The sequence below is a fragment of the Triplophysa rosa genome, linkage group LG2, assembly GCF_024868665.1.
Source record: "Triplophysa rosa linkage group LG2, Trosa_1v2, whole genome shotgun sequence".
NCBI classification, from domain to species: Eukaryota; Metazoa; Chordata; class Actinopteri; order Cypriniformes; family Nemacheilidae; genus Triplophysa; species Triplophysa rosa.
In genome coordinates, this window is record NC_079891.1 from 21,348,001 (window position 1) to 21,373,536 (window position 25,536).

General features: G+C 39.3%; 1 protein-coding gene across 2 annotated transcripts in view; it reads left to right on the forward strand.

Annotated features, from left to right (window-relative positions):
- The first annotated feature begins 18,935 nt into the window (after positions 1-18,935).
- The window catches only part of fibcd1b (fibrinogen C domain containing 1b), a 111,136-nt gene continuing 104,535 nt past the window's right edge, over positions 18,936-25,536 (forward strand). For both annotated transcript variants that reach the window (XM_057354047.1, XM_057354056.1), the window contains exon 1: positions 18,936-19,869. In XM_057354047.1, the coding sequence (XP_057210030.1) occupies positions 19,798-19,869 (72 nt within the window). In that variant the 5' untranslated portion in view covers positions 18,936-19,797. The remainder of the gene's footprint in view (positions 19,870-25,536) is intronic.

Sequence of the window (25,536 nt, forward strand, 5' to 3'; positions counted from 1 at the left end):
TTTCCGCACATCACGACCCAGTTGCTGGCAAGTCTCTAGGACAGCACGACCTGGTCACCAGGTTCCTGAGGGGCGCGAGACCCTGTCTGATCGCCCCGTACCCTCTTGGGACCTCGAAGTGGTCCTGGCGGGCTCCAGAGGCCCCCCTTCGAGCCCCTGGGAGAGGCCGATCTTTCTCGTCTTACAATAAAGACGGCTCTCCTGGTGGCGCTTGCCTCTATCAAGAGGGTAGGGCACCTACAAGCATTCTCTGTGTCCTCGGGTTGCCTAGAATTCGAACCTGGAGACTCTCACGTTATCGTGAGACCATGGCCCGGCTACGTGCCCAAGATACGAACCACTCCTTTCCGGGACCAGGTGGTGAACTTACAGGCGCTCCCCACTGGGAAGGAAGACCCAACCCCATCCGTGTTGTGTCCAGTACGCGCACTGCGCCTCTACTTGGACCGCACGCAGAGCTTTAGAAGCTCTGAGCAGCTCTTTGTCTGTTTTGGAAATCAGCAGAAGGGGAGGGCTGTCTCCAAACAGAGACTGACCGATCACAAGATCACCCCTGCCCCTTAGGAGTGAGGGCACATTCCACTCGGGGTGTGGCCTCCTCGTGGGCACTGGCTCAGGGTGCCTCTCTGGCAGACATTTGCAGAGCTGCGGGTTGCGCTACGCCCAATACCTTCGTGAGGTTCTACAATCTCTGCGTGGAACCGGTGTCAGCCCGCGTCCTGCAGGGCAACAGGTAGGACCGGCAGCCAGTAGGGCATACGCCTGCGAAAGCCCTTCCCCCTCTGGGGGGAGCTGCGGCTTTTTCGCCTCCCTTCTTTCCCCTCGGTAAAGAATAGGCATTCCATCCATCACTAAGCACCTTCCTGGGGACAGGCTGGGCAGAGCAGTCCTGCCCCCTTAGGCCGGGGAACAGTTGAGCCACCTGTATAGCTCTAACCGGACCTAGTGCTCCAGACATGGTAACCCCCCCTCCGTGGGCTGTTCCGTCTGATGTATCCTCATGAATGGTTCCCACCTTGACAACCCATGACCTCCCAAGGTGGACTCCCACCTTGCGGTTAACTCCTTAGTCCGCACAATCCCATGAGTCTCCCCCGATGGCGAGACCATGTGGTGTCTCCACTACTCCTTAGGTAGTGGTCTCTGCAGCGTTTTTCCCCCAGGGGGGAATATTGCTTACCCAGTGGCCCTTACAGTGCTGGGCGGCTTCTTGCTGTTAGAGAATGAGGCCTCCGCCCGTGACGGCCGGTGGCAGGGGCTTCCCAACTTTTTGCAAAAGCTCTGGGACCCCCTACCTCTCCACTGGAGGGTTACAATTTCGCGCTAGCGCTCACGTTTGACTCGCCCAGGCCAGTCAACGTCGCTCCGCTAGAGATGTGACGCGGCTCAACGCTGTGGTGTTTTTCATAGGAACCCCAATCTGTCGGTTCGACACAACGTCGAGAGACCGACAGAAAGGGAACGTCTTGGTTACGGATGTAACCTCAGTTCCCTGATGGAGGGAACGAGACGTTGTGTCCTTTATGCCACAACGCTGGCCGCCCACCCCAGTGATCGGGGGGGGGATGATTCAGGCTCCTCAGACCAAAAGGTGAATGAATGAGCACGCCGGCTTCCCTTTTATAGTCCGGCATGCAAATTTAATTCGCCAATTTTCATTGGCCTTTTCTAAATACTCAGAAGATGATAGGTTCTCAAGACAAACCCCCATCTGTCGGTTCGACACAATGTCTCGTTCCCTCCATCAGTGAACTGAATGTTACATCCGTAACCAAGACGTTTTTAATATATAATTTTATCAATTAACTTAGTAATGGCAATTAGACATCTTGAATTCAAGGTATGAATTAAATAATAATTAACTAAATATGTTTTTAATTGATGATGATGATGATGATTATTATTATTAAATAAGTTATAATTAATTAATAATAAATATATAAATAAATAATAAAGTTGCACAAACACCAAAACAACTAATCCCTGTATTTCGAGTCCAGAAGGACACACAAGTGAGAAAGTGAGTGACTAAATAATCCTATAACAGGCTATGATGAAATGAGAGAGAAAATAGAGTTGATGAACGTGTAGTAATTGGACATCATGAATTCTCGCTATGAAATAAATATTTCATAATAAATAACTAAATATATTTCTTATTATAGCATCATCAATAATATTAATAAGTATTAATATTAGTATTATTTACAACATTATTGTTATTAATAAAAATAAACAATATTCATATTTTGTTATTATTAATAGTAATAATCATGTCATGATTCAGACAGGAAGAACCTAAGTGTAGACAGCCAACGTAGTAACAAAAATACTTTAATAAATAATAAACCCACGATGGGGCAACCAGCAACTCAAACAGGACTTAAAACAAAATACTTCCCACAAGGGGGCAAAACAAAAGAAATCAAACCAGCAAGAATAATGTCCACTTGACAAGATGGGCAAGACAGAAACAGGGAACTTGACGCAGGGGAATAAACTCCACACGAGCTTACATAAAACTCTACAAATTAAAACGTATTATTATTAATATACTAACTTAACACCAACAATAATCATAATGATAGTTGAAGTTATTATTATTAGTAGTAGTAGTAAGGGTGTTAGTAGTAGTAGTATTAAATAATTAATAATAAATAAATAAATAACAGAAATAAATAATAAAGTTACACAAACTCCAAAACAACTAGAAATCTCCCACTCAACTACCCCCGTGTTTCGAGTCCAAATGGACACACAAGTGAGAAAATGAGTGACTAAATAATCCTATAACAGGCTAGGATGAAATGAGAGAAAAAATAGAATTGGTGAATGTGTGGAGAGAAGGATGAAGAGAATCGATTAGCCGGGCTTGCAGAAGGAAGGAGACTAAGACATCAGCTGTTTGCTTCTGATAACAGCGCAGCTATGTAACCCCCCGCTCTCTAATGTACTCGCTGATCATGGCTTGGCGACTGTGCGTGTGATAGGGCTGTCAGAATCGTGCTCATTAAGTAGCTGAGTGGTGCCAGCTCTGTGTTGTACTGCTAGCGTCTTACCACATTCTGAGGCAAGAAGAGATGATTGGAGAGCGCTCTCGAATCCTCACGGTCGTAATGAACCACATTGCTGGGTCAATGAGAGAATGACCTTTAACACATGAAGAGAGTGGCTTGTTAATACTTCTCAGATGTGTCAGTGTTCAGAATGTCTGTGTGCGCTGACACGTGTGCTCGGGTTCTGAACACCTGAAGCCATGAATAACTCCATTACGTAGAACATAGGAACCTTACTGTACAGTATGTATCTGGCGGATGTGTATTGTGTAATATCACACTAGTGAAATGAATTTTGGGGTGGCCAAATACAGGGACAGATCAGACAGGGTCACCAATACAATCAACGTTTAAAGGGACACACAAACCATTGTTCAATGCAATGTTGCACACGTTACCACTGTGCATCTGTACAATATTGTGCCATCTGATCAGACCCTACCAGACAGAAAAACACAATATCATGGCATCTCACATCATTAAAGCTTTCCTGTGGCTCAGTGGTTAGAGCATGGCACTAGCAATACCAAGGTCATGGGTTGGATCTCAGGGGATTGCACATAGTCAGAAACAAATGTATAATACAATGCAATGTAAGTCGCTTTTAGCGTCTGCCAAATGCATAAATGTAAATGTAAAGCTTATCTGGTGAGGACCAAAAAAAAACATTCATATAATCCCTCTGTAGAATGTTTTCCAATAGTTATGTACTTTATATTTGAATGCCTTTTCAAATAGTTGTGTAAGATTATTCTGAAGTTATTTTGGATGATTGCCTCTGATTCATATACTTACGCTTCCCTTACCTACATGAGACTGGTAATTTATTTCGAAGTGGTGCGATGCTTAAACGAAAAGTGTATTTTCAGGGCTCTAGACTGCGACCAAAATGCTCGCAAATGCGATTGTTTTTTTATAACGTGCGAGGTCAAATTTCACAGGATCGCATTGGTGCGAGTTTTAAATTTTTTAAATAAACAAAATTTTGCCCGGCCAAAGATTTATTTGAACATTTAATCTGATTTATGAGTAGTGAATGACGTGCTTGTGATTTATGCAGGAAAGAGCGACCAAAGAGCTTGTGCACTCCCTCTTTCTCCAAACTAAAATGTGTGTTTGACTTCATTCGGTGTTGCGCAAACCTAACAGCATAAAAGCATCGTGGGACAGAGTGCTCTATATGCTTTTAAAACGCCCTCACGTAACATTGATGTCATATTCCGATCATTCTGCGCAGCGCTTAATGAGGTCAAACACGTCGGTTTCTGAACTGTCTCTCTCCCTCACACTTTAATTAAAAGCAAGGTCGGAAGACAGAATCCATGTTTCACGTGGCGCATTCGGAGAATATTTTTACCTGAATTACAGCTGAGTGTGAATGTGCTCAAAAGCATGTTGCCTTTTCTTCCCTGACAAGTGTTCCGCACATGCAGCTGACATAAAGGAAAAATCCTATCCAGTGAAGTGTTTTGCATGTTAAATTCTATCTTTTGCTATGTCCTAACAGCTGTGAAAAACAAACAGCGCGTCAATGTCCGCTAATGTCCGATTCGCAGCGGAATTACTCATTTGATCCGATTCATTTTGTTGAAACAACTCCTATGTCAAACACTGAATGTACGAGACTCACTGTCTGAACCCATCATACCAGTCACTCAAAACACCTCAGAATACAAGCGTGCTTAGACCATTTAACAAGAGTGGTTAGTAAGTATTTAAAGTTTAAGTGTATTTATGACAATGTGTAGTAAAGTAGATAACACAATAATTTAGTTCTGAGTTACTTTTGAGTTTTGATTTAATTTTATGATGTAAAAATAAAGAAGGCCAGTGGCAAAATTACAGCTTTTTGCAAAGAGGTCAATAAAGGAGGATTGTGATATCATAGGTTATATTTGTGTCAGATAATTTCATAGCAATATATAACTTGAATATAAAACTAAATAATAAAAACTGTATAAAATAACAAATACAAAGTTTCTTTGCATTTATTTAGGATTTATAAGGCTCGCAAGTGTTAAAGCGCAAATATGAAGCGGTCTAGCCGACTATTTTAAAAGACAGAGTGACAAATTAACAGAACCATTCATCAACTAAGGTCATTATGCAAGGTCTTTATGATTACTATAAAAAAGGGTGCGACCAAATTGTAAGTTGGTGCGACCCACTGAGAAAGTGGGTCACACCAGTGCGACCAGTGGGAAAAATGAGTCTAGAGCCCTGATTTTTGAATCGCTTTGTTCAGGTTCTTACATGCAGTTCCATCCAATGGAGTTGCTAAATTGTGCACACAAAAGTTTGTATTTTAATACATTTCAGTACCCATTTTGTGGATATGCCGATCTAGAACATCACAGCAACAGGATGCTGAACAAGTTTTTACTGGTTACATTCAAACTAGTTTTATGTCTCAAAGACAGATATCAAATAATCTTGTTTTAAGGCAAGGGTTGAAATTGTAAGCACATCATAAAAGGTGGTTTATAACAAAATTGTAGAGGTTGCATCCAAAAGTTTGTTAAGGAAATGAATATAAGGATGCTGATAGTGGTGTTTACACTAAACTAAATGAATTGTTTATGCATTGTATTATTTTGGCTGAAAGTATCACAATAAGACTCTGTCTCAAAAAATAGGATAATGCGTTTAATAAGACGTATTAATTTTTGTAGTGATTACAATAAAAAGTTATGTGTGTCAGCTGCTATAAGAGTCAGTAGCTGAGATGGGTGGCAGGAACCTTTGGTATACTGATGACCTTGAAAAATAAAGGAAAAAGATTATTGCAATGCCTTTTAGAAGATAATTGGTCATGAAATCATTGCATTTGGCTTTACTGATCAAAAATGAAAAAATATTTACAATGAACTATTACAGGGTTTGCAGTGAATGTGGAGCAATCAATCAAAATACTTTTGTGCCTTGGGGTAGTAATCATTGGCCCTGTCTGTTGGTCTTACGTTCCAAAATTGGATACAATCAGATTTGCGATAACAAATATTGGTTATTATGTGTCCAGATAAAGTGATTTGCAGTTTAAAATCTCTGCAGCCAAAATTAATGCAGGATTTAAGGTTGAAACTGTTAAAATTGAAAAAGCCAAGGTCGAGGACATTACCAAGAGTCAGAAAAATTAAAGATCTGAATTTGCAGACCAAAATCCAGTGCTTCATTTTAGTGAAAGATTGATAGTTGGGCGTGGCCAATTTAGTTTCATAGAGACATGTGGGATAAGCACTAGGCTTTGATTGACAGCCTCCTAAACAAACCGTATCAAATTGTAGACTTGTTACAACATCTTTTAAAAATATTGATAGCCTGCAGATGTTTTGTTAAGAATAACTTAATCCCTATCACAATACAGTGACATGCAGAAGGGACTCCTTCAGCAATGAGCGGCAGTTTTGCATAAGCGTTCTCAAATTTACCTCACAGGAGAGATTGTGGGCAGCATGATCTATTTGGAAAAGGATGCTAAGGACAGAAGAATGTGGTGGTTTCTATTTCTCTGGAGCTTTTACAATCTTAAAGGGAAAGCAACGTCCAGAGCCTCTTTGTATATATATATACAATATCTCAGAAGTTATTTGTTGGCAGCTTTTATTCTTTTGCGAAATGGTAAACTCACTGCTTAGTACAAAAGGTTAATAGTTTTCTGTTGGTGAGAGTTAATTCTAAAGATAGCAACCTAAACTTTTATCATATTTCATGAAATATTGGGTCAGGTAGAGGGCTTCAGTCTTAAGGAGTGCTGATTGTAGGATATACCTGGCATCCCAGCACATTTTGGACATATGCCAGTACTTGATGATGTCCTTGAAAGGAACATAGTTTGACCAATTGCAGTACATTGGAGACATCATTAAATTTAAACGTCCAGAAAATCACTATAGGCTTATACAAAATTAAAAGGCCATTCAAAATTTTTATTTAATCAGCATTTCTGGATGTATTGTGGCCATTCCAGTCCAGTGTCTGTTCAATTTCAACAAAATCAAACCTCAGGAGTGACATAAAGTCATCCAACAGCAATGTGAAAGACTGACAGCATGAAAAGTTACATGAAAACTGTGATAAAAATCCAGGTTATCACATGAAAAAAATGGTAAATATTTTTTAAATTGTTTTCTTTGTAGTATCTGAGGTCTGAAAAACTACAGAGCATCTTTTCTGTTATTTTGACCTGTTTCTCCAGTTTATTTTTTCTGCATATAAACGCAAATAGAAACAATATTTTTATTTGAAGATTGGGAGACATATTGTTAGTATTTCACAGAATGAAACAAAAATGATAATTGTAAATAGTAAATTTAGAATAACTGAATGCAATTTGGAAATGGTCTTTATGTATATATTGAAATGATTGGAAATCCCAAAATCCTGTGTTTTTTCTACAGCAGTAGATGAAATATTTTTGTGGAAGGGAAAATGAATCTTACAATGTAAAAGGCTTAGCAGGAATATTTTCTGGATTTGTTCATTTTGCTTAAGAATGTTCCTGGAGCATCCAAACATAGAATATAGTGTACATTTAACAGACGTCTGGGGCCCATTTACCAATATGTGCCTTTTAGCAAAATCACATTACATGATTAATATTCATGAGTCATAACGAAACATGAATGCTTACAGAAACATGAGGAAAAAAACAAGCAGTTGTTAATACAGAAATGAGTGTTTAATGTCATTCAGTTTTTGCTGTGCAACAACATTTGTATTAAGAGAATGATCAGATTTCAGTGGTACACGCACAGAGAGTCTCAGCACATGAATTTAGCCGTTTAGAGAAGCCCATATAGATTTTCACATGCATCAGCAAATTTGTGAAATCCTTAAATCTGTCCTTTCATCCTCTCAGATGATAAACAGCCTCTTTTAAAGAGAGTTTTCAGTAGTAGAGTTTACCTCTGAGCATGAAAGCCTATGTAATTGTAATTATACATGAACAGATTTCTCTGTTTTCAGTTAAACAGGCTTTTTTCTCAGATGTTGCTACAGTACATCTACTGTCAAGGACCTTATCACAATGGGCAAACCTCTGACAACCCTTTCATATCACATTGGCACACAACCACCTCACAGCAGACTGCATAGGGATATTTGTTATCGCTTTTCTATTTATTCGTTTTAATATTTGCTTAGAATGTAAAACCGCGAACAAAGACGGACTTTATCCATTCCCTAATGCTTGAATGTAATTTATGGGCTTTCGTTGTAAATTTGAATAGATGACAGATATCAAATCTTGACAGTAATTCTCTGCTGGTTTGGAAAGTTGGGTTACAGCATATCACTCAGCCTTTGACTATGAACTATTAATCTCGGCAAACAATGTCAGTTGTGATTTAAAGAGCCAAAACCAGTGTAGCTGCCAAGAAAGGCAGCAAGGGAACATCCATCGCTCATAGACACACGCTTGTTACAGTAATGTGTCAACACCAGGGGCCTGTTTTGAAGCAAACAGAAAATATTAGTGCTGGTTTAGGGGACAGAGGAATAGAACCTTTATTCTCTCATTCAGCTGCTGAAGAGAAGTCTTCATATGGAGCTGTCATCAAATATACTGTAAATAACATTAAAAGATGTAGCGGATAATCGGAGCCGATAGCCTAGTGGGCAGTGCTCCGACATGTGGCGCGGTTGTGCATCGGGCGACCCGGGTTCGATTCCTGTCTCGTGGTCCTTTCCCGAACCCACCCCCTTCTCTCTCCCACTTCGCTTCCTGTCCTCTGGAATGGAATAAAAGAAAAAGGTTAAAAATGTTTCCGTTACATTGAAGGAAGAGCTACGGAAAAAAGGCAACCAGAGAAAAAATAATATGAAGATGCAGAAGGAAAGGTGGGCGAATAAGTTTTACAAGGCCAGAATCAGTTTTACATTTGATTCGTGTCTCTCGAGACTGAGTCCAGTTCTGTTATTTTCGCTCATTAAACCCAGCTGCTTCCTGCAAAACATTAACAGAAACTCTCAGATTAAAAGTATTACACGAGCCTCAGTGGGAGCGAAGCAGACACATTTCAAGGCTTCGTTCGTAAATATTTTTCCAACGATTTACATTAAACGTTGAAGGCCCGTTCTTTCTTTCATACAACACTTGCTTTAACTCCTCAGGAGCAGCACTGGGCAATTGAATAGAAAACAAAAGTTTTTCAAATCAATAGCTGTTCTTAAAGACAGATTCATTCCCCCTCAACACTCTTCAAAGCATGTCATCTTATTTCTTGTCTTTGGACTGTCTTTCTTCTCTCCCTTTGCTTTTGTCATGCATCTTATGATTCTCTTCACCTCATCCCCTCGATTAACCATTCCTCGCCTTAATTTCTTTGAATTTTCTCTTTTGTCAATTTGTTAGAATAGCTTGAAATGAAAGAGCTGTATTATTTATATAAAATAGACTTGCTGAAATAGACACATAAGTATGCTTTCTTTTTGGTCCTTTGCCTTCTTGAAGATGGTTAGCCTTGAGAACTTTTGTGGAGTCGCTTAACATATATTTTTTTAGACACACAATTCTCCTTCCACTGAAACTTGTTTCTTTAAAAAACATTACATATACAATCATTAAAACAATTCAAATATCATCAGTAACTTAGAACTACAGTGTCAGTGCTTGAATCTTAAGGGTAGATGAGCTTTTTCATGTGCTGTCATACTAAATAGGGCTTCTATTTAGGTGAAGAATGTTACTGTATCACTTTGATTCATGTAAGGTGTAAAGAAAATATTGCTAGCTTTATAAGCTATTCTAGCAGAACAAGTCCATATGTAAAAGCTGTTGAAACACAAGTTTTGGGTTCTTCAAGTCCTCTTGGGGTGTTTTTATGAGCTTGGAAGTGGTGTGCATTCAAGTGATTCTGATTGGAAAAAAATGGATGCACGAGGCAATTTTACATCTGCTCTTTTTTCCATTTAGTGACAAATACAAGATGCTGTTTAGCAGTACATCAACAAAATGAAGAGCAAAGATGCATTAAGTGTGACTGATGATTAGCTTGACTTTTTTATTGTTTTCATGCTGCCACAAAGATTGATGGGAAATGGAGTTTTGTCACAAAAGCCTGTCAGCTCATAAATTGGTTAAATGAGTAGTTTTTTGGAAAGGTTCACTTTTTGTTAGCAGTACGTTAACCGTTTACAAACTACCTTGTTCCATCCACATTTCCATTTACAACTGATCATTGTCCGTTTGTGTCCACCGTGAATTTTGAAAAAGTCTAACACCATGTCTGCACCGGACTTGCGCGACGCGACACGACAAAAGACATTAGAAACGCGTTAGAACCCAATATAATTTTACATTTTGTCCACACTGGATGCTGCTGAGTTCAAATAAACAAAATAATGTTTTGGTGCCATTCATGTGTGCTCAACACAAACACAATGATTCCAACGTGACTTGAACAAACCATTTCTGTAAAGATGCCAAACACTGTTTGGTCAGTGCCCTCCACAAAGCACTTTCATTCATTCAGGACAAAAAAAACTAGCCAGATGGCTGTTTCCTAGCAACATAGCATTTGTTTTCAAACAGAGCTCTTTCAAACAGTCACTTGTTTTTCTGCTACATTTAATTTGATGGTAAAGTGCCATGCATCATCAAATCACAATGAATGGGAGAAACAGTAGCCGGAAACAACTGCTGACGATAAAGGTGTAAAGGTCTATAGATTTTCTTTTGTCAAGTACAGAAGGTGGTATTTAGGTAAGTTGTCATTCACTTGTTTTTGTTTGGAGAAAAGGAGGAACTTGATGGATCGATTTGTTGCTTTGTTACTTAACCACAATTGTGACACTGTGATGAAAAATAAGTGCTATTTTAAAATGAAAAATGTTTCAGTTGTTTAACACTACACAAATGTAAAAAAGACAACCAACAGAGCATTTAGACTCGAAATTTGAAACAATCATGTTTAAACTTAATTAATGTTGGAAAAAACTAAATCAGGAAGTGTTGTTTACATCTTTCAAAAGCATATTAGATTGTTTTATAAAACACAGCTAGCTCCATCAGTTTTGACTTGTTTGTAATTCTAAATAGGCTATTGCAATTTATATATTGTGATAGAATTTATATAGGGTGAATAGCTAGTTCGCTAGTGTGTATTATTTCCTTACACAAACCTGTTGCCTCCAATTTTCAAGCTCATAATAAGGAGGACAAGCAATAATAAGGGCTTCCAAATAAGAGCTTCTATAGGTCTGTGTTAAATCCCCAGGGGAATGATGAGAGTATTAATAGAGTTTTGTCCAGACAGAAAACTATTCAAAGTCTATAGGTTTCCAGAGGGCAGACAGGCTTCTGAAGACTTTTAAATGAATCTTGGCACAGGTGGAAGTAGAGAATATCAGTAGTCATAAACCTCCCCAGACTTGAGCCCCAGTTGAACAAAAAGCAAATTATGAATAGAACCGATATTATTGTTAGGTTTATTGTGCTTTCTGTCCTTCTGAACTGTCGTTTTCTTTTTTATATCAAGCAGTTTTAGTCATAATCATTTGTGTTTGTACAAAGTGCTTTTTTCCAGCCTCAAAAAGAATGAATAAGTATTATTAATTACATTCCAAACAGGAAGTTCTGCACCAAAACCAAAGATTGAAATGTGTAGAATTTCAAAAGTTTCTTGTAAGTGTATGAAGAACCTTAAACCAAACTAGATTTAGACAAAGACGAGAACCACGACTCTGTCTTCTAAACATCTTTATGGCAATTGTTTAGATCCAGATGTGGACTTTTGCACTTTTTTAAGATCAAACCTGAGCTAGCAGAAAAGCTTTTGAGATATTTTGGATCAAAGTCTCAAGATGAGTAATAGCTTGTTCTGAGAGAGTCAGGTGAGGACAGCGTTTTAAGCTTTGTGTTTCAGAGCACATGACCGAATAAGCTGTTGATCAAATCCGAGATCATTATCCTGCTCTCAGATGCGCTAGTGATTCAGTTGTCTTCATTCACAGTAGTGTGAATGTGATGAAATTAACTTGTCCAGACCTAATTCCTTTCCTCTTGAAATATCAAATAGCGCTCTCAATGTTTTTAATTGGTGTTTCCTAGTGTGTGCCATTTAAACACTTGAAGGGTCAGTTTTACACCTGTTGTGTTCAAGCAGAAAGTCTCCTGTCAAATATGTGACGCGTGACGAAAAGACAGAAGGCAAGCGAGGGGAATCAGCCCCTGGGTTCTTAGCAAGGGTTACGGGATGTGATTAAAGAAATGGAAAAAAATATTAATAACTTGTGTTTGAATCTGCTATTTCTTCTTCCTACCCTCAATTCCCCTTTCCCTTTAGCAATGGAAAGGATCCCTCAACAGGGGGCTTGGAGCTTTTCAAATGGGGGCTGCAGAATGAGAAATGCCATGAATTTAAAATATAGTTGTTATGCTTTCAAAAGGTCAACTTGTTATATGTTTGAGTTACGAACAGAGACAGCTGAGTGGATGACAGAATGAAAGTGGGACGTGGGTGGGAGGGAGGGATACGATTCATTACATCAAAACACATCCCTCCAAACTGATGATGTTCCGACTGTGCAAACTCCTAAAACGGTGTAAGTCTAAAAACACAACCATACCCATCTCAGAGACCTACATATGGTCACTGTCTGTCCCTTAAGGTTTAAAGCTCAGTAAAATACACTGATTCAGCCTGTGGGGACAGGTTTGGCTGTTATTTACACTGGCTTCTAGCGTGGTTCTATTCCCCTGTTCCCTCTGGCCTTTTGTGAATGCCAGACAAGGAGAACGGAGCCAGAACACTTGGAAGTTCCAGAGCAGAGCTCAGGGGACCATCACAGATAATTACGAAGCTCTCAGTGATGCCCTTCACTGTCAGACAGACACCCGATTGGTTGAATCACGGCGGCAGAAACCATAGAGCGGAGAGACTCGTGTGAAAAGTTGGAATGATGTGAAGGAACTGCATCAACTTAACATTAGCTTATTTCAACCAGTTTAACCTTCTCTGCTGATCTGAATTAATGTACTTTAAATGTTTTATCTTACTGAGCTACTTAAGAGACGGTAAATGTAGAGGTTATTTCAGTCTAACGTCAAAATGTTTTTCAATATCATGGACAGACTTCAGTAAATATGGGTTCATCATTTTTCAGGAAAGGTTGTCATATACAGCCACAAAAAAATTGAGAGACATCTTTTTTCATTTTTTTCTGAATTTACTTTGTGAATTTAGTATTTGTTTGAAGAAAATGTTTGTTTTTTATGGATGCAGGTCATGAACACTGAAAAGACAACGTTTCATTCATCATAATACTATGTTTTTGCACATCAGTTAAGAATGAATATATGATGGAATAAGCCAGATTTTTTCACAACTTTCATGCACCTCTGTCTGTCACATTTTTTGTTGGGTGACTTTGTCACTCCTGAGGTTATTGTTGTGTTGTTGGCATTGAACAAACACTGCACTGGAATTGCCACAATACATGCAGAATTGCCACAATACACGCAGAAATGCTGATTAACGACACAAAACCCAAGAGGTCACCTATTTTTTCCTCATATGTATATCTGGAACAGCACAGGGTGAGTAAATATACAATAATTTTAATTTTTGAGTGAACTTTGCCTTCAATGCCTTGAATAAGACAATTCAAATAATATATTGCTTCTGTCCTTCTGAAACCTCGTATCTCCATATTTTGTGATTTCATTTTTGATTATAAATCATTATTATTAGTCACCCTTTGTGTTTTTCATTATGTTTTGTAAACATATAACCAATGAAAATTATAAAAAAACACAGTATGTAATAATTTTAAAAGTACAGTGTTTTTTACCTGAAAAACTGTGAATTTGAACATAAGAGGTTTTGGAAGAACAGAGATGATATACAGTTTTAGCATTCATCAGGTTTTATAAAAGAGATGCTTGACAATGCCATTTTTTGACTTAACGGTTCCATAAGGAACCTTTAACTTCCAAAGAACCTTTTTTGTTTCAAGATAGAAATGGGTCTTATAAGAACCTTTGAGTAAGTCACTTTTGGGGAACCAAAAATGGTTCTTCTATGGAATCAATGTGAAGAACCTTTGGTAGCATCTTTTAACAATACAGTACACGTCCACACTTTCAATAGAGCTTTTAAATGTTCGCAACAAATTGTCCATCTCTCAATCTTTAATTCATCACTTCGTCACAAATAGGATAGACTGAAATGCAAATGACTTTCAAAGCCTATTAGCCTAATATCAGTGGACCTATAATTCCATTCAGTTTTTGGCGAGAATAATCAGTGCTATTTTCCCACACCACATCATCAGCATCGCTGACCTCATGTGAGTTGCCAGCCACTAATTACAACATCAGTGAATGTAACCTTTATATGTGCGAGGCTGTACGAGGAGATGGAGTGAAGAGAGGAGAGAGATGCTGAATTGCAGAGAAGGGAGAGCATGTGATGTGAGAGAGAATCAATAAAAGGAATCTTACTGCAGCAGATACAGCTTCATTCCACACCAATCCTGGGAAACAGTGGGGGAAAATCACCACATGTCATTATCCGCTTCGTTCCCTGTCATCAAGATTCACAAAAGGCCTGTATACAGCTCATCATGCTCTCCTCTCTGTCTCCTTTCTCACGGAGTTTCTTCCTCACGCTATCATTACATATTAATAGGATCGTTTCCTTTGTCCACCTGTACGTTGTATTGATCTCCCTCCTGCTGTCTGAAGGGGTGTAGTCTGGTTACATTTTCGCTTTGGCTTGAATGACTTTTTTCGTGTCTGTCAGTACAGTGACAAAAGCTATAATTTAAAGTCATGCTTAACTGTCTCATTCTGTACTAGCTGAGGGCGGTTGAGACGTCTTTGGGTATGTGCTTGAGGAAGAAAAGTGAGAGAGAAAATATACTTTTGTACATTTTTCATTCACTTTTCATTGTTCGATATCTGCCGACATTTTTTCTTGTTTTTTTGCTGTCACATCACCTTCCCTCCCCCTTTCCTTCCACCCCTCAAATGTTTTACAAATTGTGGCTTTGGCATTTGAGGGAGAGCACTGCCTCTTCACAGACCTCTGCTTCTGTCCCCATGCTCTATCATCCATGAAAGCGCACACTTCTGCAAGTACACACACGCATAGAGCAACATGCTGTTCTGTATGTTAAAAAACAGGACACATGCAGAGCCTAAGCAACACAGACACGCACAGAAATAACACAAAAATACACTCTGTACCGAAAGCTGGTGCCCACATTCATCAGACTCACAAGACGGTAGACAGGCAATGCGGGCCCGCCCACTTATGAGTTTCGTAAGTCTTGCCAATGGTGCCTTTCTCTCCTTTGCCTAAGGCTTCTGGCTGAGATACGAGTCTTACTGGATTCAACTAACATACACACCTGCATCCAAAAGCTCCCCTCTGTCCACTATCAAGTAGTCTCAGCATGTGGCAGGCTGTTGCCTGAGGCCCTAGAGGGTTTAGGCTCCACACATCTTCAATCCTGTTACACTGAAGTATGTGCACAGTGTCCATGCTGATATCCTTAGAAGATGACAGTGTAGGTGAAATTTCATTGAAAACACTTCAATGAAGCTTCAGGGATAAGTATGTGATTTGTTTGGTACTGTAAGAGAATAAATCTACAACCAGAACTCCCTGTTTGTATTTTACTGTACTCATGCAAAGCTGCATGTCTTTGAGATATGAGCTATTTATGCCTTTACCATCTTAATATTTATCCATACTCTACAGTCATAGATTTTGCAAATGTAACTTTTAAGTGCCTTATAAAATGGACTAGATATAAGTCTGTAAAATGATTTGTGTAGATTCTGGCAGATGAGACAGACAGGGTAGCTGCTCTATGCACACAGCTCCCAGACACACACTCCACCTCTTCTATCTCTCATTCATGGCAGTTTTACCGGATTGCATCTGCTCTGCCATCTCCTTGCCCCCTTTTCAAAAATTAAAAAGTGTTCTTGCATGTTCTTTCTTCAAACACTATGATGAGCTACACATTAAAAAAACGAAGATGTCCAGCAATGGGCACATTTTATCTTTATATAGTCATTTATATACATAGAACATTTTTCATTTCAAAGAACCTTTTGTGCAATGGAGCGTTCTCATGGATGTAACAAAGTTCTTATTAGAACCATGTACCCCAACATAGAGTCAAAATCTTCATTTCCAAAGTATACCGTAGCCTACTCTCTCACATGCTGCAGACCAGATGAGATTTTTATGGGATATTGATGTACAGTTCATGATAACCAAAAATACAAATGAAATACAAAAATGTGCCCTTGCTACTAGGTTTATTACAAATACAAACTAGTGTATCACTTTACTTCAAGGGGTATTCATAAGACTGACATGACACATTAATAACCATGACATGACACATGTCATGAATATGAAGGAGATTTTATGCATGTTTATGACAACTGTAAGTGTCATTCGCTGATTTATGTCATTTTTAATGCAAAGATGACATTTTTTGAGTTGTCTTTGTTATGACAACTTGACATAACCAATGTCAAAGATATTTTATGAGCACCTAGCTCCTATCCCACCCCTTACCCGAAACCTAACCACTTGTCAACCATTAAACACAACACACAAGTAAAATTACAGTCACATGTATTTATTCCATAAAATGAACAAAACTGTATAAACGTATTACAAACAAGTCGCTTTGCAAACCTTCTGAACTGAAGCCATGCGATAACTTTGGGAACTCCGGGAACAGACAGCAACGCATCTTTTTTAATTATTATTATTTTTCGGACATCAACACATCTGTAAACAAGCGGAACATTAGAATGACGTAATCAGTAACGAGAGCCAATAGCATTTTACACTCAACGCTGACGCAATGACGACCATGAGACAGACGGAAAGCCAATGATATTTCACTATTAAAGCTGATGTAATTTGGCGCCAGATTTGAAAATCTGGAAACGCAGCAGAAACCGGAAAACAGCAGATGGTGATTGCTTTCGTGTCTGTTCCTCAAATAAATCAATCGTTTCATCTCGGTAGTCGGTACAATTGGAATATTTGTACGTTTTAAACATTTTAACTGTTTTGTATCTGTCTCATGCGTTTTCTGTTATTTAATAAATAAATGTGTTGTGTTACTTGCTCAAAAGGCCTTATCTGTGTATGTGTAATGTAAATACAGTTATCTCAACATTTTGAAATTAAAATAAAACCACAACACCTGCTATTATTGTAAATTAATACCCCAAAATGTACATTTTTAATGACAGTAGGTGATAGTCTTGTTTGTCAATGTTTGTCGTATTTGATGAAGGGACGAATGACATACGTATGTTATATGGGTTGGAGGATGTTGCATTAAAATGTCATTAAGTGTTAATACTCTGTAAGATAGTTTTATAACAGTGTCATGAATACATTTCTTGACCTCAACTACAGTGGTACAAATTTAACCTGTCATTAAAATGTCATTAAGTGTTAATTGTCATGACTCTGCCTCATCTTGTCATGTTTTTCTTGGTCTTGTGGCAGAGTCATGACAAAGCCTTTGGTCATGACAAAGCCTCTCCAGTCTTGTCATTGGCCCCGCCCCTCTTGTTTCCCGTATTGCTTCCCTGCCGTGTCTTATGTTCTTCACCTGCCCCTCGTTATCTTCCTTTGTTTGTCACCCTATATAATAAACTTGTGTTCATTGTCCTGTGATCGTTTGTTGTGCTTTGTTCTTGTGCTGTATGCTAGTCATGCTCTCCCCGTATATTACCTTGCCCTTGGATGTTCTTGTCTCAGTCGTGTCTTAGTTCGTGTAAGTAATTGTATTATTTTGTTCTCCATCGTTTTTGCCCCATTGTGGGAAGTCTTTGTTTTTGTACCCTGCCTAAGTTTAGTTATCCCCCATCGTGGGTGTTTTGTTTTTTTCTTTGTTTTGTGCTGTTATATTTAATAAATATACCCCTTGTTAACCCCTTCATCCCCCGCTGCCTGCAATTGGGTTTTTCTCTGCGCTGTCACCCCCGGTCGTGACAGAACCATGACAGTTAATACTCTGTCAAATAGTTTTATAACAGTATCATGAATACTTTTCTTGACCTCAACTACAGTGGTACGAATTACCATGTTTATGACAGATTTATGACATTTTATGTTGCCTTGGTAATGTCAAGTTGTCATGACAAAGACATTGACAGGTTATGATGTATTGCTTTATGTCAAGTTGTCATAACAAAGACAACTCAAACAATGTTATCTTTGCAATAAAAATGACATAAACCAGCGAATGACACTTAATGACAGTTGTCATAAACGTGCATAAAATCTCTTTCATATTCATGACATGTGTCATGTCATGATTATGAAGGTGTCATGTCAGTCTTATGAACACCCCTTCATGTAAAGTGTTACCAAAACAAGGTTTATATAAATCCTGGCCTCCCAATAAGTATTATTCATACCCCTCGGCCAAATAGGGAAACTTCTATTAAAATTATTGTACTGTTTTTTTAAGTTTATTGTGTCATAATTGCATGTAATTGTAGCTATCCTTATTATGAACCAATAAAGGCTTACAAGAAACACAAAAAGCCAAAGTTATTTTGTCAGTGAGCTTGTGGCCATAAGCTTGAGGGCTGGGGGGCATTTTCAATTTCTGTCACACCTGGACTGCGTCTTTGCATGATTTCCCTGTAAAACCCTGTCCTGTCATATAATCGTCATGGCAAAGTTATGCTCTGTAATAGGTAATATTACAAAAACACCCCTGCGTCCATTGGCTGCGTACTTATAAAATGTAACTACATCTGACACAAAACGAATCTTTAGATTTTTATTTGTTTAAGTCAGAGTTCGTTCGCTCTCCCTGTCGTGACGGGTCATTTTGTTGCGATGTGGGAGTTTCTTGAACTAGACGAGGGTGTGGAAAACTCAGCGCCGACGGCGTTTCGGAGCGAAAAGAAGAAATTGATTGAGCACAGGGAGCGCGCTTAACGGATAGCTTCTGACGCTCGAGAAGAGCGAGAAGCTCTGCACACGAATAGGAAACCGTTAATCTGTCCTGCCGCACTCTAGGCTGTCAAAACATCAACGAGACATCCTTCGCCCCAGTCCGGCAAACGGATTTCCTCCTCAAACCAAGTCCTGCGCGAGCCACAAGCGAGCGCTGCGCTTGAAGCAACATTTTATCACCGCTCACTCCATCCCGCTAACGGCTCAGCCCGCAAACGGAATACAGGGTGCTTCAGGTCACTTGTAATAGAATCTTCGAGACTGCACGTCTTTCTTTAAGTAATCACTTCATTGACAAAGTGGAGTTTATCGTCTTTGGAAAGGAGTCGGTTTGGATTATACTCGCGCTTGGCGAGTTAATTTCGCGCCCCTTTTTTGAGGACGTGTTCTTTCTGCCATTTTTAGTGTGGAACAGCCTATCTGGGGACTTTCTCAACGTTCTGGAGCAAAGAACGCTTAAAGAACAACTTAACGGAAATCTGTGAAGTTTTTCGTATTACAATCTTTTCTTATCAAGTGCGTATGATATACAATGTGTGTGGTGCTAGAGTCTTCGCCTCCCCTTTTCGACCAGATTTAGTCCGTGTGGTCCCGGAGTAGAGGCTAGATCGGTGTCTTCTCCCTCTCTCCTCTGTTCTCTTTCCCTTATTTTCTCAAGATGTTATTTGTCTGTTTCTATGGAATAACTGGCCAGAAAAGCGACTGAACGACCCCGTGTCTTGTTTTCTCACCTCCGCCTGAAACTGACAGGCGGTTGAGGATTGGCTCTTCTCCGGAGAATGCTCAATGATCGATGGGGAATCATGAACAGCTCATCGGAACTCGAAGACGGACAGCGGGGCAAAAACCAGGTGTGTGTCCCACTCTTCCCTCTTACACTTAGCAACGAAACAATGTCGTTTCCTGATTAGATACAATACTCATTCATGTATATGTGTGTGAGTGTTTAAATGCAGTCGTGTGTGTGTGCGTGCGTGTGTGTGTGTGTGTTCAGAGAATAGTAGCACAATGAGTTGAGCGCGCCTTGTTCCTGTCACTCCGCATAAGCGCGCACATAGATCATGCGCTCGACTAAAAGCGGCCGAATTTGGTTTCCCGTTAATGTAGGTTGCTGAAGAAAAGGGAGCTAGTCATGCGAAATACAGCTGCTGTGTGGATTTGGCAAATAAATGGTTTATTATGAAGTTTATCCGTTCCTTTTCCAGAGTAGGCTATATCCGATAAGGTGACTAAACAATCCAAGCGGTTTAGAAATATCATTTGATTCACGATCCGAACACTGCACTGAAACGTGTTTCGTAAGGATGGCAGGGGTTAATAACAACACTGTTTGTGGCACAGATGTTAGAAGAGATATGTGCTGAGCGTGATAAAATCCAGAGCATTTACATACAGAAAAAAACACTAATAGAAATATGGCTGTGGTAGTCGTGTGTGTGCGTGGGTAAGGGAGCCTTTGTGTTCTACCTGAGGGTCAGCAGAGGGCGAGACGGAACGGTAAGGCAAAGTGTGGATACGCCACAGTGGCGCTTTTGTGGGCTTTTCAAAACAGATCCAAGGTTGAGACTAAAGCAAACACTGCAAAACATCATAATGAAACTCCTTTATCCATATCACTGAATATCAAATGGCTTCAAAGTGCGTAAAACATATTTTCATTGATTTGAATAAGTAGTTTATGGTGAATGTGAGAATCAATGGCCAGTGATTTAAAAGTCTGTGACTGTATTTGTCAATGGCATTACTGGAACACAAGCAGCATCTGAGACGACAACGCTTAACACACACACACACACTGACAACAACAAAAAATATCAAAACAAACTCATCTCAAGAAATACTTGAAGCTTAAGTACACACCCACACCATTGCACAATCAAGTACATCTGGGGTAGAGAGGGAGGGAGGGAGGGAGGGAGGGAGAGTAGACTGTGCAGTTAGTACTCAACCTGTACTTTTTTCCTCACCCTCTCTCCCATTCATCTTTGTTTATTCATACTTTGTGTATTTTGTAATGCTTTTTTTTAGAGATCAATAATATGATGCCATTGTACCACAACCCAGTCTGTGTTTCTCTATGCTGCAATTAGGGGTGTCACAAATATACAGTACCAGCAATGACAAACAATATTAATATATTGACATGATATTAATAATCATGATTATTGATACATTACCATACATATGATCATTTTGTCAGAAAAATATTAAAAACCAGTATATGGTTGACACTTCAACATAGTAGATGGTGGTATTGCCAATTGTCATAAGAGCCACAATGTTAACAAATTTCTCTCTCTCTGCCACCCTCCTTTTGAATAGTGCAATAATAAGATTTTTCTGATTTCTTTTGGCCATGATAATTGTGAAACTCAAATATTGTGACAGCCCTAGCTAGGATTTGACTGTACCACAATCCAGCATTTATTCCTCTGTGCTGGGATGAATGTGTACAAGACAGCCTGTGTTTCTCTATCCTGGGATGAAACCGCAATACAATCCAGTCTCTGATGTGATGAGAGAGAATCAGTCCTCAAAAATTACTTTCCTCTGATGTGCAGTAGTTATGAGAACTGGTCTCTGATTATATGATCTGGTGTGAGTTTCTTTGGATTCAAATTATCTCAATACTTATAACCTGGATCAATGTCTGCATCAGTAGCTGGTTTCAGGAAAGTAGTTTAGGGCCTTCTGATTCATATCAGTTGTGTTAGGAAGATTAGAATGAATGCATCAAAAATGAAACTTAAAACCAACAAAAATGAAGATTTTTTGTAGGGTTTGATATTTAAGCTTGCCAAAGAATTTTAAGAAAGTTCAATCAATCAATAAAAAAGACCCCAAAACACACACACATCCTCTATACACACACAGTAGTGGATTGGAATTGATTGAGTCCGTTTTTGCTGACAACAGTCGGCAGCAGGCTCTGCACGTGCATTTTAAACTATTGACCTTAGGTGACTGTTCCTCTGAAAATCCTTTGTTATTGTATGCATGTTTACATTTTAGCTGAGAAGATTGGTTGCAAGAACACTAGCAAGAACGTTCCAGGGAATGTTGCAGAATTAATGAACGTTTCAGTTTTACACAGATGCAACTGATAATCGTAGTGATGTACAGAGAACAAAGATAACTATTAAGAAATGATTCAATTAAATCAATCATAAAGAGCAAAACTGTATTTGATATCTTGCCTAGTAAAAAAAGTTTAAATGCCAGTGAGAGTTAAAGCTTCCCTAGAGGGACAGGCTGAAAAACCTTTAGGGGTGTAACACAAAACCTTTTATTAGAGTGTAGATGTTCTCCTGGTATAATCTCCTAACCTACTCAAGCACACACTGATACACACTTCTGCTTGTTTGACGAAGCTTTTCAGGACCACGGACAGCAACAACAACACACCAGTGCCACATTCAGAACCATGGACAGAACCTGTGCTAGGTCTCACACTTCAACAAAATAATAGTTGTTTTATAACCTTGATCAGGAAAACTTTTTCAAGCTGATTTTTTTTACACACTTTTCGACCCAAATTGGGTTACAAAGGGTTGTTTTAACCCAAGAGTTGGGTTGGAAATAACCCAGCATTTGTAGATGTTTATTGTAGTTTTATTGTTGTTTGAAACATGTTTAGCAATCAACTATGGCAATTCTCTTACACAATTATTTAGCTAGAACAAAGCAAAACATGAAAGTGCAATGTAATTTAGTGTAATGTAAATTATATTATGAAAAAGACTGGTAGAATATATATATAAATAAAAAATATATATAAATCAAATGTTGCTGCAAAAGTTAGCCTGTAGTTCAGCCATAAATTGCAATATTACACAAGTGTGTCATGCTAAGAGTGTCACGATCGTGGGGAGACAGAACCCAAGTGCAGGCAGGTGAAGGGTTAAATAATAAACGTTTAATAACAAATAGGAACAAAAAACCCACGATGGGGAAAACGGTAACAAACAAAACAAGTAAATAAACTAAAATACTTCCCGCAAGGGGGATAAAACAAACATGATGAATGAATTAGTCCAACACGAAAAAAGGAAAGTCCACAGCAAACAGGAATGAGGGATCCGGAACACGAGGGCAAGGTAAGGTGAGGCAAACAAATACTGGAGAACAAGGAACACGCATACCCAGATAGCACAATCCATCTAGTTTACATCTATTTGACGTCTGCATTTGCATCTGCAAGACATCTTAAATACATAGTTTGCTCATCTGCAATACGTCTCGGAGACGTCTGAACGTCTGTAATACATCTGCTAAAGATCTGGAGATCTGCTGCTTAAAAACATCTGCTAAACATCTTAGAAAGAGCTGATGTAAATCCATTCTAAATCATAAACATCTTACAGACATCTTCTAGATGTCTATATGACGTCTGACAGCAGACATCTCCGAGATGTATTGCAGATGAGCAAACGATGTATTGTAGATGTCTTGCAGATGTAAATGCAGACGTCAAATAGACGTAAACCAGATGTATGTGTGCAGGACAGGACTTATAAAGGGGAAAACTAACGAAGGATAATAGGACAGGGATGGTGACGGGCAGGTGACAAGACTTAACATAAATGGGAACTGGCGGGAAGATGATAGGGACAGGTGAGGGAGATGAAACACTAACGGAGAAACAAGGGGGCGGAGTTAAACGAAAGACAGGAGGACACGCGGCGAAATGTCACAACATACCGCCACGTGTCTCCACACAAGACAAAACATATACACACAAGCAGTGTTGGGTGTAACTAGTTACTAAGTAATTAGTTACTGTAATTTAATTACTTTTCCCTTGAAAAAGTAAAGTAAGGGATTACTCTTATTTTTCTATAATTTAATTACAGTTACTTCTGATGTAATTAAACTAAATACTTTGTGTAATATGTGTGTGCAATAGTGGAATTGACATCAAAATTCAAAGTCTAACTTTAAAATCCATGCTTTAATGTATAATTCTCACATTTGTAATACTTTGGTTAGTTAATAAGAGTACTTAATGTAGTTTTATATTATTTATTTGAATGAATTAAATAAGCGTTTCATGTCTATCCTTCAATCACTTAACTAATCACGGTTGATGTAGGATATAGAAAGTAATTAGTAATAAGTAACTGTAACAAAGTTCAATAGAAGGGAAGGAAGGAGGCGGGAACCGGCGAACATTTAAACATTTTAATCCAAATAAATAAACAATAAACAGCATTAAAACAGGCTGGCAGCCCCTCACGGACGACTGCCGGCCACACAAACGTAAACAAAACTCAACAACTTCCGGGCCCGGTCCTCTCTCGTCGGCAGTCCCGCCGCTCGTCCTCTTATGCTCCCTAGCTCCCCGTGAGGCATGCGGGACCGGTGCGCGTACAGCTGATACTCATAATCACTCACGCCACCGGCCCCGCCTTCCTGCCCCACGGCTCTCGTCCCGCCTTCCTCGCTACAGTAACTAAATACTTTTTGGAGAGAGTAATTTGTACAGTAATCTAATTACACTATTGAATATGTAATTAGTAACTAGTAATTAATTACTTTTTCAGAGTAACTTACCCAACACTGCACACAAGACATGGTACTGTCACGACCCTGTCCACAAGACACGAAAACTCCGAATAGGAAGGACAGGACCCTGACAAAGAGGGACCAGTAACAATCTGCAAATATAATAAGACAGTACAAAGCAACCCCCAACAAGGAAAAAGATGGAGCTGTGAGGAAGGGAGAGATGTAAGGTTGAACTGCAAGTTGTGGGGATTTCTTTAAGCTTCAGGATATGCTGTAAGGAAGACACACACAGACACAGTTACACTTGATTGCATTTTGTTTTATATTAGATTAGTATTCTAAAGCATGATTTCCAAGTGCCCTGTTTATGCACAAACTCAGATGCCAACACCACTCAAATGTACCTAACATCTGCTAATGTGTGTCTGTGTATATGCCATTACTTTTTTCTACATGTGTGCTTGGGAACATCTTACTGTATATTCTCCACTTTTCTTTTTTATTCTCCTCGTCGATCCCTTTCTCCTCTCTCTCTCTCTCTCTCTCTCTCTCTCTCTTTCTCACAGACCATCTGTCTCTTACCCTGCTTCACCCTGTCAGTCTACCTCTTGCTTTTTTCCTCCATCAGGTCAACCTCTGACTGTTTCGTCAATAGAGGCCTGGGGAGGGGGTTGGTCGTTTTCTTTCCTTAATTCTACTCCTCCTGCCTTTCCTTTGAACCTTCTATCATTTTCTCATCTCTTCCTCCCCATGTTATTGCTTTCCTTCACAAATATGCACAGCTAACGGGAGTGTGGGCTTATGCACACAGACACGCAGTTAGACACAAACATCACCCCACGCACTATAATGAGGAATCAAGGTTCGCCATGCCCGTGTTGTGCAGAATATGATGCCCTTGTACGCTGAAAGAATTCTGTGCCCTGCGGGCCAATCAAACGGAGCGCTGCGTTAGTGCCTGCACATGCGGTTGCACAGGGCCTCTTAATTCACTTCCTGTTATGCATTCA